General features: G+C 53.6%; 1 protein-coding gene across 3 annotated transcripts in view; it reads right to left on the bottom strand.

The window, feature by feature from the left end:
- Window positions 1-6,915: 6,915 nt before the first annotated feature.
- The window catches only part of LOC119112755 (putative nuclear hormone receptor HR3), a 39,057-nt gene continuing 31,896 nt past the window's right edge, over window positions 6,916-14,076 (bottom strand). For 2 of the 3 annotated variants that reach the window (XM_037237034.1, XM_037237035.1), the window contains 4 exons: window positions 13,313-13,445; window positions 12,125-12,349; window positions 11,370-11,523; window positions 10,985-11,090 (listed from right to left, as the gene is read on the bottom strand). In XM_037237034.1, coding sequence (XP_037092929.1) covers window positions 10,985-11,090; window positions 11,370-11,523; window positions 12,125-12,349; window positions 13,313-13,445 — 618 coding nt within the window. Of the gene's footprint in view, window positions 7,920-10,977; window positions 11,091-11,369; window positions 11,524-12,124; window positions 12,350-13,312; window positions 13,446-14,076 lie in introns of those variants that run through there. The other variant, XM_037237033.1, reaches the window with a different exon arrangement.

Genomic DNA, 14,076 nt, shown 5'->3' with positions numbered 1-14,076 from the left:
ACTGCGCGGTGGTGTGACTGCGGTGTTGTGACTGTATAGTGGTGTGAATGTGAGGTGGTGTGAATGTGGGGTGGTGTGAATGTGCAGTGGTGTGACTGTGCGGTGGTGTGACTATGCGGTGTTGTGACTGTATAGTGGTGTGAATGTGAGGTGGTGTGAATGTGGGGTGGTGTGCCTGTGCAGCGGTGTGAATGTGCAGTGGTGTGACTGCGGGGACATGGCTGTGGCGCTGTGAGGCGGTGCCACTGTATGACTGTGCTACTGTGCGACTGCGCATCAGCCTGACTGTGCGACGATGTGACTGCGCGGCGGTGTGACTGAATCGCCGTGTGACTGTGCCGCGGTGTGACCGCACTACTGTGGGACTGTTCCACTGTATAACTGTGCCACCATACGACTGCACCGCGATGCGACTGTGCGTCGATGCAACTGTTCCATCGTGTGGCTGTGTTGCTGTGTGAGTGTGCTGCGGTGTGAGTGCGCCACTATGCAACCGGCGCGGCGACTGGCCGTGACCGGCGCCGCCTCCGTCGCCGCAGGGTGTCGACAAGAAGCTGCGCCGCCGCCGGGATGATCGGCCCTGGTACGAGGTCAGCGACGACGAGTCGGACCTGCTGGCGGCCGACCGGTACCAGGCGATCGCACGCAGTTCCAGCGAGGAGGACGCCCAGCTCATCTAGAGCCGCCGCCGCCGCTGGAAGAGGCGCGCCGCCAACCGCGGCGGAGGGGCCAGCAGGTCGCCAGCAGAGACTGGGGAGTGAGCTCGAGCGAAACAGAGACAGACACACAGAGAGGGGGGAGGGGGGAGGGGGCGGGAAGGCAGGCGTGGGGTTTCTGCCGGCGAGCGAGCGGGGCGAGATGTAACAAAGTCCTACTTATAGCTAATTGGATTGGTTGATGATGCCATCGGAGGCGCGAGCGAAGCCAAACATCACGTTCCTTATCTGTCTACGGGTAAATTTCATGTAATAGAGATGCGCGGCATCAGCCAGCTGCAGCGGTAGTAGCAGCGCAGAGCCGGCAACTGGCCGTCCCACCCGCTGATGGGTCGGCAGCGGGCCCGCATGGTGACGGCACCGCCATGCGGTGATGTGCCTCCATGGCCGACTACCATTTACCTTGCGTCCATCCGCAGCCGACACACCGGGCCTTGTATGTACATAATGATATGTGGTGCCATTTATATCATGAGGTCTGTGCGTAAAAATGTTGCTATACGTTTTTGAATGTATTCGTTGCTCATGACCGTGAAATATCGTAAAATATACATATATTGATGATATTTTGAGAACTCTAACCACAACCTGACGACCAGTGAACTGCATTTCATACAAATTGGTACAAACTTGATGGCAAAGTAAACGATACCAGACACGGTGGGCGAGCCATGTATGCATTTCACTTGTAACGAGTGAGGACACAAAACGATTGAGCCTTAGTCAACCTAGGAGAACATCTTTAATTCGACGGTCCGGCCAGGCCTGAACCGGCTATGCCGTTATGCTTTCTGGAAGCTAAAATATCGGCAACCGCGGAGCGCAGATTCATGCAGCTTTCAGCAACAAAAAGTCAGAATTCTATTATATTGTGTTATATGTACCGCCAGGCATCTGCATGCAGGCACTGAAAACTTAATTGGCGCCACATTGACAACTTTCCAAATTCCAGATATCAAAACTAGGGTTGTCATGTTAGCATTGTTTCTGGTAGGGTACCCAGGTTCCAAGTATAGGGACCACATGGCAAACATCACACCTACAATTCAAAAAACAATAATCAAAAGTATTCTGATACATTAAATTACACCGAAAACAGGACACATGAGGCAGGTCGTGCTTCAGACCTTATTTGCAAATGCCATGAGACTGTGGTCTATTCTTCCTTTCACAGCCATGAGCTCGAATCTCAGTCTGTGCTCACTCGACTCATAATGCTGTATCTGTCAGAATTCAATGCAGGTGCAATCGGTGGCGCCAGAACTAAAAGCAGGGCGAGAGCGCCACTGGTAAGTGCGGGAAACTAGCGATTTATTGAGGGATTCATTCGGCGACGAGTCCGAATTCAGCTTGTGTGTGATCGTCTGCATTAACTCCATGTGTAAATGTCATATGCGAACATGCGTGAACAAGATATATGAACGTCTTATATGGTTAAATTCGGCACGATAGCACTGGATCTGATTCTGTTTTACAATATCAGCCTTCAAAGTCAAACCAAGGGTCAGTTACATTTTGTCATTTTCTTGTCATTTTCCCTTGTCATTTTCCATGCGCGCATCATATTGACCTCAGTGCTGATGTAACTGGCATTTAGCGCGCATGAGCCAAGGCTCCATCTCATTACGTTGGGATAGTGTGTTAGCTTGTATGCCAGTCTTTACCTGCCACGCAATGGCCCATATTATGCTACCAAGCCACATGGACGTGGGCGACGACGGACCGCGACGTGCTGTGACGTCATCAGTTTAGTGCTGCAATCACGGATGTTCATTTGCATTCTTTTGTGAGGGCCCTGGCCCCCTAATGTTGAGTTGGGCCTCCCCCAATGTTGGCTTGCCCCCCCCCCCCCCAATGCTTTCGGCTGTGGCTGAAATGCTAAAAAACTCGGTGAAAAGATGATCATAACGCAAAGATTATCTTATTTTATCTTTCTGCGTGGTGGTGTCTCGTACCACTCTCAAAACAAAAGTCATGGCTGCTCCCACCACAAGATATAAATCGTAACAACTGAGCGGATAAACGACGCAATAAATTTCACATACCTAGCGCCATAAGACGCGCAGTGATTTGTGAGGTAAAAGTGAAAAGCTCTGGAATATGGGGATGACCTAAGTCCTTCATGGCTAACCCCGTCCCCGTACCCCACAACCAAAATGCGTGCCACCTCCCATGATCGCCATAGAAGAACGCCATCGGTGCCCTAAGGTGGCCTCTAAAGGGGTGCCTTCATGTGCTGATCAGAAGAGATGCGTGCATCCAGCGCCTGCTCCCTGGATCCAACCCGGCATGACTTCTATACTGCTGAAATTAAAGACTTATAAATTATACAAAGATTAAAAACATAGACTGCTTTTATCTGATGGGCTAAATCCGGTGAGAAAAAATGGGGGGGGGGGGGCAGGTTGCCCGACCTTCGGATCGCCCCCTCAATCATTTACAAAAATTTACACCCCTGGCTGCAATGCAGTTGAAACGCATCAAGTCCATTCAATTCGTTTGGAAGATAACTTCTATTCGGACGTAGCAAGTTATATATTAACCCTTTTTATCAGCTGCAACCATATTTTTCGCACTGCATTAGGTGTAGATCCTTTTCATGCGGCCCCTTGCATGCCTGCATTTAAGGATTTCAGGAAAACACAACGGCACAACAAACCAAGAATCGTAGTGCCGGTTACTGAGAATTCAATGCAAGTGCAATCAGTGGCGCCAGAACTAAAAGCAGGGCGAGAGCGCCACTGGTAAGTGCGGGAAACCAGCAATTTATTAAGGGATTCATTTGGCGACAAGTCCGAATTCAGCTTGTATGTGATCGTCTGTATTAACTCCACATGTAAATGTCATATGCGAACATGCGTGAACAAGATATATGAACGTCTTATATGGTTAAATTCGGCACGATAGCACTGGATCTGATTCTGTTTTACAATATCAGCCTTCAAAGTCAAACCAAGGGTCAGTTACAGTTCTCGGCGGAGAACTCCGCGGTACCTGCAGTCTTGCCAACTACTACCTATTTTCCTTCATCACATAACCCTGGGATGATTACGGATGGCTGACAAGGTTCTAATTCGAGCCAACTCAAACCAGCGGACACCTTACAGTTCTGACCTTTCAGGGTCAACGTGGAATATAAAACCTATGGTCAAATGGCGTGGAACTCGGTTCGAAATACATTTCCGAATGGTGCTTAGTCGAATGCTTTTTTGCCTAACCTGAAAACCGGATTGCCTTTTCCGCCATGTTTTTGCCATGATAAAGACAGCTAAAAGACAAAGTGCGTACTAAACATATGTCAGAATGCCTGGGGTCAGAAAAGAAGGTCAGACCAAGGTCAAAACCAGCCTGTTTTGTTTGCGCTAGGACTTGCTGTATGGGCTGGTTTCTGGTGCACGTTTCGAATATATTGAAAACAGGCACCACATTGTATACCTTCCATGAATTTCTTAAGGATCAGAACAGGCCACTGACCTAAAATGAACCAGGTCAACAATCTGTTTTAAGAGTATACTGCCTAGTGTAATCCTTGTCGCTTATTCAAATGCAAAACTCAAGGCAGTCTTTTATGATTTTCGTCACCATGACATTAAAGGGGTCAAACAAGGTCACTGACCCTAAACGAGCATGTGAACTTTTGCTTAAAACAGTTATCTAGGTTCTAGGGCCCTTTGGAGACCAACCTGGAATTTGACCTTGCTTGACCTCATTTGACCCGAAGGCTATGACCTAGGAACCTCAAACTTTGACCTAAGTGAGTTCAAATACAGGTCAACACACCCTGTGAATTGGTGTCTCTAGATCTGGTCAAATCGACCCCCACCCGACCGAAGGGTCACCCGGGCGCGTGTTAACCGCTGCCTTTTTGTCGAAACGAGAAATAGACGAGCGACATTTAAACACATGCAACTGCGTCAAATGGTCAGAGAGCCGAATTCGTTTTGTAAAAATATGAAAAAACAGGTTAAATTGATATTACGTGATAACACCTGTAGGCCATAAGGGGCACCCCATAAAGTACGTTCTGCATTTACTGGCCCTTGTGGGAGCTTAACCAATGCTGGCAAGGACATGAAGGAACCATGGAGCCCGGAATGATGCTAGAGGGATGCATATTTGTGTTTCTGTCCATTAAAAAAGTTATATGCATGGATATTTTAAACAACGCTTAAACAGAACGGAATGAAGAGGATCACCCGCGCTATTTGACCCCAAAGTGGGACAGCAACAAGGCAAAAAATTGCAACTAAATAGACGTAGACCTGATAGACCTGAGGAAAGCAATAATATCAGCTTTGATTCCATCAGGTCAACTAGTAATATTTCGTGTGAAGCCAGGAACCAAACAGGCACGCGAGCCCAAAATCGTCGCCTTTATTGCATTCAGTGTTAACAATTGGGCATGGAACATTATTTTTATAGATAAGACAGCACCGCTGGCCAAATTCATCGCAGAATAATCGGAAGAAATAACTGACAGATGCATTTATATTTCGGCTACATGGGTTTATCGAAACGAATATGAGTAGCAAACTCAAACGAAAGATACCTGAAGCATTTTAAGCCTTGACAGCCAGTACCACTTTAAGAAAGAGTCCCTGCATACAACCTGTTAACAGCATTCCGATGCATAAGCGTTTGACTAAACGGCATTCGGTCAATTAGCGTTGGAATGAAAAACACTTCAGAAATCAGCATTAGACTTACGGACACTTCCGCAATCAGCAGCACTTTAAGTGCATAAGCTAGCGTCCGTCCTATTGTAACTCCTGGCCTGCCGAAATCGACATTCAATACCGAATTCAAGGGCAAATGTCAGAAGACTACTCAAATGTTCATGGCAGATTTCTTATATTTTAGCATGGCAATACTTGTGCTGTTTAATCTAGCTTCCTTAGGAAAGTTCAAACATCGAGCGGAAGGCCTTCTAGAACAAGTGTTCGTCGGCGCTGCTACCTGCACTCGCAACTCCGTCCTGTCCCATGGTGCGTCTGTTGCGCATGGAAACGAAAAAAATAACTTTGAAATGAAGAGAACAATGCGCATGTTATTCATGACTATCGTGTTGTTTTGCGCAGACTCCACACAGCAGTCAACTCTCAGAAAGCGAAAATTTGTCTGAACCTCACCAAGAAGCGGCGCTGAAATAAATGGAAAGCAAAGGAAATGAAGAAAGCATCGGAAAGTTGTCTCTAGTTTTGTGAAGAAAAATCGACCTAACTTCCATGCTCCTAAGGCACCTGTATATTAGTTACGAACGAGTCCCAGCCCATCGACAGAACCTACTCATTACAGACTGACTCCAAAAACGCTAATGGGTACGGTACCTGGCGGGAAATCACGATCGATGTTGGGTTGCTCTCGTACCTCCATTGTTTTAACTGGACACCGCACGTACCCACTCGGCTATTGCTGACCCCGTTACCAAATTACGGCTGTCGGGTTCCACACGTCGCCGCCCATGCCGGTAGTGTCTTTAAAATTTAACACGCGTCCGGGTGGCCGGCCCTTCGCTCGGGTAGGGGGTGAATTTAACCCCCATGAGATCTCGAGAACTAAGAAAGCTAGACACAACATTTACATAGTATTTTGACCTGTACGTGAACTTACTTAGGTCAAAGTTTGAGCTTCCTAGGTTATGACCTTCAGGTCAAAAAGGTTAAACAAAGTCGATTTCCAGGTTGGTCTCCAAAGTGCCCCCAGAACCTAGGCAACTCTTTCTAAGCAAAAGGTCAAAAGCCCATTTGAGGTCAGTGACCTTGTTTGACCTTTCAAAGGTCATGGTGACGAAAATCATAAAAGACTGCTCTGAGTTTTGCATTTGAATAAGCAACAAAGATTACGCCAGGCAGCATGTTCCTAAAACCAAATTTCGACCCAGGGTATCTTAGGTCAATGACCTTTTCTGACCTCTAAGAAGTCAATGGAGGATGTATGATGCGGTTCCTGCCGTCAATAAATTCGAAATGAGCACCACAAGCCATCCCATAGAGAAAGCCATAGAGTAATAAATCAGGTAGGTTGTGACCTTGGTCTGACCTTCATTCCTGACCTTAGGTCAACGTAATTTGCTCATTCAATATTTGTGGTGCCTAAGAAAGCGTCTCAGAGATGTATGGCTTCGTCAAATACTCGTACCTTTGTTTCATACCTTTCCTCTATTCGCTGGTAGCATGACACTGCCCACATCACTGAAACATATTTTGTGATCCGTATATTCATTCATCTGTTACTTCGCACAAAAGCTTGTCAAATGTAGCGCTTACAAAATACCGATTCTTTTAAGAAATGCTGCTACGCTTGCTGCGACGGGAGACAGCTCGGTAGTCATACCATAAAACGAGACATCTGGCATTGTCCTCTGCGTGCGAGCAGCCTACCAGGAGCGCCCGGAACATGAAGCGATATGAGAATGACGAACAAGGCGCAAGACTCGAACGTTCATGCCGACATGACACAGCTTACAAATGTAGACAATGATACACCTGCACATTCCATACCATGTGACAACACCCAGCACACGCAGCTCAGGACACGCGAGGCAAAACCGTTTACAATCGTCGCACGGGACAGCTTTCAATGTAATTTTTAGCCCCATTTCGGAGCGGCCGGGAACGGCAGGGCGGCCATGCCATTTGATAGCATGGCTAAACAATTTGTACTTTTAACAATAACAATGACAGATGTACCGGTATTTTTACAGCTCAGTCACTAAAGGTAACTTGTTTGTGACATTATGCGCACGCATCGACGCCACGTCTTCGTCAACAGTGATTGCGGCTCCTGCCGCCAGGGTGCGGAAGTACGGCTTGCCCCCGTCTCTGTACAGAGGCACGAGCCCTCGCAGGGTGACGGGCGCCAACAAACAGAACGAGTCGCCGTCCCTCGCGGCACGCGCGCACAACACGGACCACCCGACACCAGCGTACAGCGTACTACTTTTATGTATAAATGTACAACACACACACACGTCAATAAATAGTCCGTCTAATCGCCGCCAGAGGCGCGAGCGGCCTCCACCCGCCCGGGACTGCAGAGCCCGCGTCGGCTGCCGGGGCCTTCGGGGCCCTCTGGAGGCCGTCAGATCCTCGCATAGGCCCCTGTTTCACCGAGGAGCCGGCGATCGCCGGGTTTAAGCGTGGCGGCGGCGGCGTCGAGCCACCGGTGGGTTTCGCGTTCCTACGGCGCCGGTGCAGCCGCACACTGAAACACAGCCGCACACTGAAACACAGCCGCACAGTGCAGCCGCACACTGAAACGGTCGGACGCCATTCAGCCGGGCGTGGCACCAGGCGGTCAGCCGCGGCGTGCGCAGCTCACGACGGCCAGGTCACGGCGCCCGCGGCGGCCGAGGTCACTGCGACAGTGCTGTCCACGGAACCGGCGACAGTCGCACCGCAGTGCCCAAGGCGATCACTCTCCCGCTGCCCGCGACAGCCATGTCCATAACGCGCAGGCCAGTCGCCCCTTCAACACAGCTGAGGATGGACATTCTCAAATCGCCGTTTGCCATGGGCATCGACGGTGTCCACTGCGAAAAGCGCACACAACTTCGGAAAGCATATGCCACGAGAAAGGGAACGAAACTCATTTTTGACAGGTGCCGTCACCCGCATCGCGACGCAGGCTGGCGGTGCGCACTACGTCAGCGCTGACACCCCGCGGGGCGTTCGTCCAGGCCTTCCGACGCCGGGGGCGATACTCACGCGGGGCGGGCAGCGGGCCTGAGCGGCGCCGGGGGGCGTGCGGTGGTGTTTGTGCGCGGCCGGTGACGCGGCGGCCGGGGCGGGGCCAGACCGGCGGCGCCACCGACCGGTGTTAGTCGTGCGAGCCGTGACGGTCCGGGAGGCGCTGGGGCGCGCCCGCCGGACGCCACGGGACAGAGGGAGAGCGAGTGAGCCACCACCAGCGGGGAGCGGTGAAGACGGGGACAGCCGTGCACCCATCACCTCGAAGGAAAGAAGCGGTTTAGTAAAGTACAATCCTATTTTATTCGACCTTGTACGCTGTACTATCGCACATCGGACAACTCATATACAAAACGCATAAACATTGCACGTAACGGTAAAAAACTAACCGGGCCGCACAATCGTCACAAACGGGCAGCATCCGCACGACACCAATATTAACAACGGATTTAGAGAACCTCCTGACCTAGCGATGTCGCGGAGCTCAGCTCACCGAGAAGAGCTGAAGCGACCGGGGCCGACGCCAACCCGACCTGCCTTACCAGACGGCGGGACCCAGCTCTGAGCCGCCCTGACCTGACCTGACCTGACCTGAGGGGCGGCACTGGCTGGTGGGCGTGCCGTTCCCCCACCCAGCTGCGGCTGACAGACAGGCGCGGCTGCAGGTCCGGCCGCGCCCGCCCCGAGCCACACAGAAGGGCGCCCGGCCGGCGCAAATAAGGCACACGCACACACGCATCCAAACACACCACCAACAGAACAGCTTCGATCGCAAAGCACCAACAATCGGTAGTCTTATTTTAGCGCGCTCATGCGCACCGCACGCCAACGCTGTCTCATGGTCGCACATGGACAATCGTTATTGATGGTATGACCCAGCACACACCAACGCCGGACGTTCGTGCTCATCAGCGCCCCGTACGCACGCACGCGCATATTCAGCCACCGACAGAGCCAGTCCGCCGCGCTAGCGCTAAGCCCGGGCCAAATTTTGTACTATTTTCAAAGTTAAATAACTACTAAACTCCTGCCCAGGTCAGTGCAGTGACAAACACCAGCAGGTCACACCAGTATCACATTCGAGTCGCACAGCTTGTGTGGGTGGCGCCGGCGGCCGGCAGTGTTCGGAGGGCGCTGCTCGGCCCGCCGCTCGCGCCGCCCGGCCGCCCGGAGACCGCGCCCCGCCATCGCTCACCGACACAGGCGTGATCGAACACGGCTCACAAACCTCGCAAACGAATATTTACAACGTTCAGACACCTACATGTCGAGCGAGTACCTCGGCGATGACACAGGTGTGGATATAGCTTGGAGGTGCCAAAATTTGAATACATGCTCTAAGATCCTGCACAAGGCAGGAAGTAGAAATTCATTGTCACCTCAGACTAAAGACTCATGCTATGCGCGTCCGACGACCGAAAGCGGTCGTGTCGGCATATTCATATCAAACGCGATCTTTCCACGGATTATGCCATGAAATTGATCAAGCCAGCAATGAAACACAATATGCTGCTGTTCATTTACCGTAAAAAGCGACAGGTAGCCATGACGCGTTATTGATTGCAGTCAACTAGAACCGTTCGCAGGGCACAAATCAGCATTACACAGTATTTACTCACAGGCGGTTCTAGATTAATTCGCCTAGAACCAGTCTTAAACCCATCCCATTGTCAATAAAAGCTTCTTACCGAGCCCTATTACAACACCGACAGCCGTCCACTTCTTTCCGCACCGCACCGAATACAGCCGACACACCTCTTGACAGGTGGGGCCTCACCGACCGACCGGCCCAGCCGACACACCTCTGACAGGTGGGGCCTCACCGACCGACCGGCCCAGCCGACACACCTCAGACAGGTGGGGCCTCACCGGCCGACCGGCCCAGCCGACACGCCTCTGACAGGTGGGGCCTCACCGACCGACCGGACCGACCGACACACCTCTGACAGGTGGGGCCTCGCCGACCGACCGGCCCAGCCGACACACCTCTGGCAGGTGGGGCCTCACCGACCGATCGGACCGACCGACACACCTCTGACAGGTGGGACCTCACCGACCGACCGGACCAGCCCATACCCGACAGAGGTGGGGAGGGGTAGGGGGATGGGGACAGGCTCAGCCACCCACCCTGGCGCGCGACAGCGCGACACTGGAGGCCTCTGCACTACGCTACTCACTCTGTACACGCACGTACGCTCACGTCCGCCACAGCGCGTGGAAAATAAGCCAGGCCTGGGCCCGACTGCGGCGGGTCTCGTCCGCCCGTCCTGCCCCGCGGACCGGACGCGGCGCCGCCCCGCTGCTCTATTATGCAGCCCCGTACCTTAGTTCCAACGCCATGAGAAAGCCTGAGTTGATTGCAATCATGCAGGTAGATGTCGGTGCCAGCCACCGCGGCAGCCAGCCGGCGGGCGGGCGGCCCCCGGCCCCGCCGCCAGAGCGCTGGTCCAGGGAAGGCAGCATTATGGAGGCCCGTGGTGTGGGGCGGGCGCCTGAGCTGGCGGCGGTCAGACCGTCACCGGGGACAGAGCGCCAGCGGCCGGCACGCGGCCGGCACCGAGCGCGTCGGCTACCTTTCGTTCAGCTGACGACTGAGAACAGCTCTTTGTGAAGGGCCGGAAACTCCAGGTGAGGCGCCAGCCGCTTGAAGTTTGCGATCACTTCAAAGTAGGTGGACGAAATCTCCCTAGAACGATCGAGCACATCATGAACGGGTGACCAGGCGGCACCTGCAATCTGGCAGCCAACATATGGAAACAACCAGCGTGCACCGACGCCCATTCATTAACTTGCGTGATATTCATCAGCATCTGCAGCGTACCTCAAATGACCAGAAAACCAACGGGACAGCCAACTGCAGAAGCAAAAGCTCGCCTCACGCCGCTTCCCCATTACACAGCCAGTTTCCTGTCAGTGTTGGCGGCGGTGTCCCACGTCTGCGCTCGTGACCTGCCAACCGACGCACCTGAGACTGGGGACCTTCGACACCAGCAGCTGGTAGGCGGATACGTCGCCCTTGACCGGCGTCGGGTGCGAGCGCTCCAGCATGATGCGAAGCGCCTTCAGCAGCTCCTGATTCAGGTGCTGCACACTGTCCAGGCAGGACAGGCCGGGCCGATCTGGCGGACGGTGGACACGGTCAGCGGACACGAACAGCGGACACAGTCGGCGGACAAGAACAGCGGACATAAACGAACAACGGACACAGTCAGCGGACACGAACGGTGGACAGAAACAAACAACGGACACAGTCAGAAGACGCAGTCAGCGGACAAGAACAGCGGACACAAACGACCAACGGACACAGTCAGCGGACACGGCTCGACGCCGTGGTAAACATTTATCAGCCAGTGGAAGCGCCAGGGCGCTTCACTGACGTTGTCGTACTAAACAAGCTATTCGAACGGAGCAAATTTACTCGGCCAATGTCTCCCCGACATACCTGTACGTCACAACCTCACAGAACGGGGCAGGGATGGTCGACGTGCAACCCTGTGCACAGTAGGTCCGACCCGCATGCTCATGTAACAAGTCATAGTTCAATGGCGTGCGTCGGCATGATTGAAATGGCACACACTTTCCAACGCAAAAGCGTCCCCAGATGCATGCCACGGCTAAAACGGGCCGACAGGACGCTGGGTGCCAGCAGCAGTCGGCGCGTCGTCCGGCAGACTTCGAAGGGAGGGAGGGAGGACGGGCAGCGCAGCGAGCGGACCCCACCTGGCGAGACCAGGCAGAAGGCGGAGAACAGCGCCAGCTCCGTCTCCGTCAGCTTCAGCTCGGCCAGCGCGCGCGCCAACTCGAACACCTCCGTCACCAGCTTCATCTCCATCGTGTCGCCCGACAGGAAGAAGTCCATCCGCATCACCGTGTCGCCGTACAGCACGACCGACTGGGCCGGGTCGAAGTACCGCGACATCCGCAGCACAGTCAGCTCGAACGCGCCTGAAAGCGCAGCACGCGCGGTCAGAGGCGCGCCAGCCTGCTAGACACAGGGCCTATCGGACACGCCGGTGGGCTTCGTAATCCAGGGCACACTTCGCTGTGATGTGCACGTCAGTTCATATTGTCAGTCAGTTTCCAATTTTGAGAAAATAATACATTTTCTATCCCCGCATATCTTTCACGCTATGACTCTTTCCCAGCGCCTAAAGCACGTTAACACAACTGCGCTCTCAACACAAGCGCAATAAAACATCTCATCCGACATCACAACGGATGAGCTCCATTCAGCGATCATAACTTCGTCATAATAAAATAGCTCGTCCCCAAACTGTCAGCGGCGCTGATTGCCGCGACGTCTGATCGGCAGCGATCGGAGTCCAGTCATTCGTCACCACGCAGCGCCATTTTTCGGGGGCAGCGACGGCGGCCGAGGTGGTCGGCTCTCCACGACGGAGCCCATAGATCACGCGCCGCGGCACGCAGCGGTGGGGGCTGGGGGCCGCCGCAGTCGGGCGTTGGTGCGAACCAGAGCCGAGGCTACAGCCCTTTCACGAGGCCATTCAGTATTTCGATGCCAGTGTGGATACACTGTGTGGTTAAAGCTCGACACTATATGGAGTGACGATTCCAACGCCTAGTGATGAGTAGAGGTTGATGCACAAAGTAATGAAGTTGGGCACGTCTATGCTGATTTTTGCTCAGAGCTGTGACGGAGGATGCATTCGCTATTCATGCCTCACGCCTCAGCGCTCACACCACACGAGGACGGTCATGGGTCACTAATGTAAGTCGAGGAAGGCAAGATGTACCCTGAGGTACACCGCGTTCAGGCAAATACTACAGGGAAGGGACAGTGACACCGTATCGAATGGGTGGCATACGTGGCAATAAGGTAGCACAATAAGCCCTATCACTTCACGGAACGGACCCTGCCCGTGCACTACTTCCCAGAGGGACGCGAACCTGCTTTCAAGAGGGTGATCTTGTCCGTCTCCGGGTAGTCCATGAAGCCCGGCAGCGCTTTCGCGAACTCGATGATGTTCTGGATTTGGGAGGTGACCTTCTGGGCAGCGTCCATCATCAGGTCCTCGTGACTCTGCAACCGATCACAGCGTCACAACCCGGCTGGCGCCTGGTTCCACACCTCACGGCAGCACGGCACGGGGTCCTCACGCACGCATGCCACTCGATCACACGCGGACGACGTACGCCACGTGGATCACATGCGGACGACGTACGCCACGTGGATCACATACGGACGACGTACGCCACGTGGATCACATGCGGACGACGTAGGCCACATGGATCGCCGGCATGCCTCTCGCTTGCTCTTTCACTCATCAGACTTTAGATGCATTCAGCCGGTTCTACCGCTCAATCAGCCTTCTTTATATCAACAGCGTTGTCGCAAATATTCGGAAGAGTTTTGCAGCCCTACACAATCATCCATCACCATCATCCAAAATCACTTCGTTCCGGTTGGTCGAGCCTTCTATCCAACCATCGACCTGGCGATCCCTTCCTTCCCCGCCACCGACAACGGCGCCGCTTTGGCGATCCCCGCCTTCCCCGCCACCGACAACGGCGCCGACCTGGCGATCCCCGCTTTCCCCGCAACCGACAACGGCGCCGACCTGGCGATCCCCGCCTTCCCCGCCACCGACAACGGCGCCGACCTGGCGATCCCCGCCTTCCCCGCCACCGACAACGGCGCCGACCTGGCGACC

This window comes from Pollicipes pollicipes, unplaced genomic scaffold (assembly GCF_011947565.3).
Source record: "Pollicipes pollicipes isolate AB1234 unplaced genomic scaffold, Ppol_2.1 Scaffold_7261;HRSCAF=8764_pilon_pilon_pilon, whole genome shotgun sequence".
NCBI classification, from domain to species: domain Eukaryota; kingdom Metazoa; phylum Arthropoda; class Thecostraca; order Pollicipedomorpha; family Pollicipedidae; genus Pollicipes; species Pollicipes pollicipes.
Note: the sequence above shows the minus strand (reverse complement) of the source record. Positions and strands in the feature narration are given on the sequence as shown.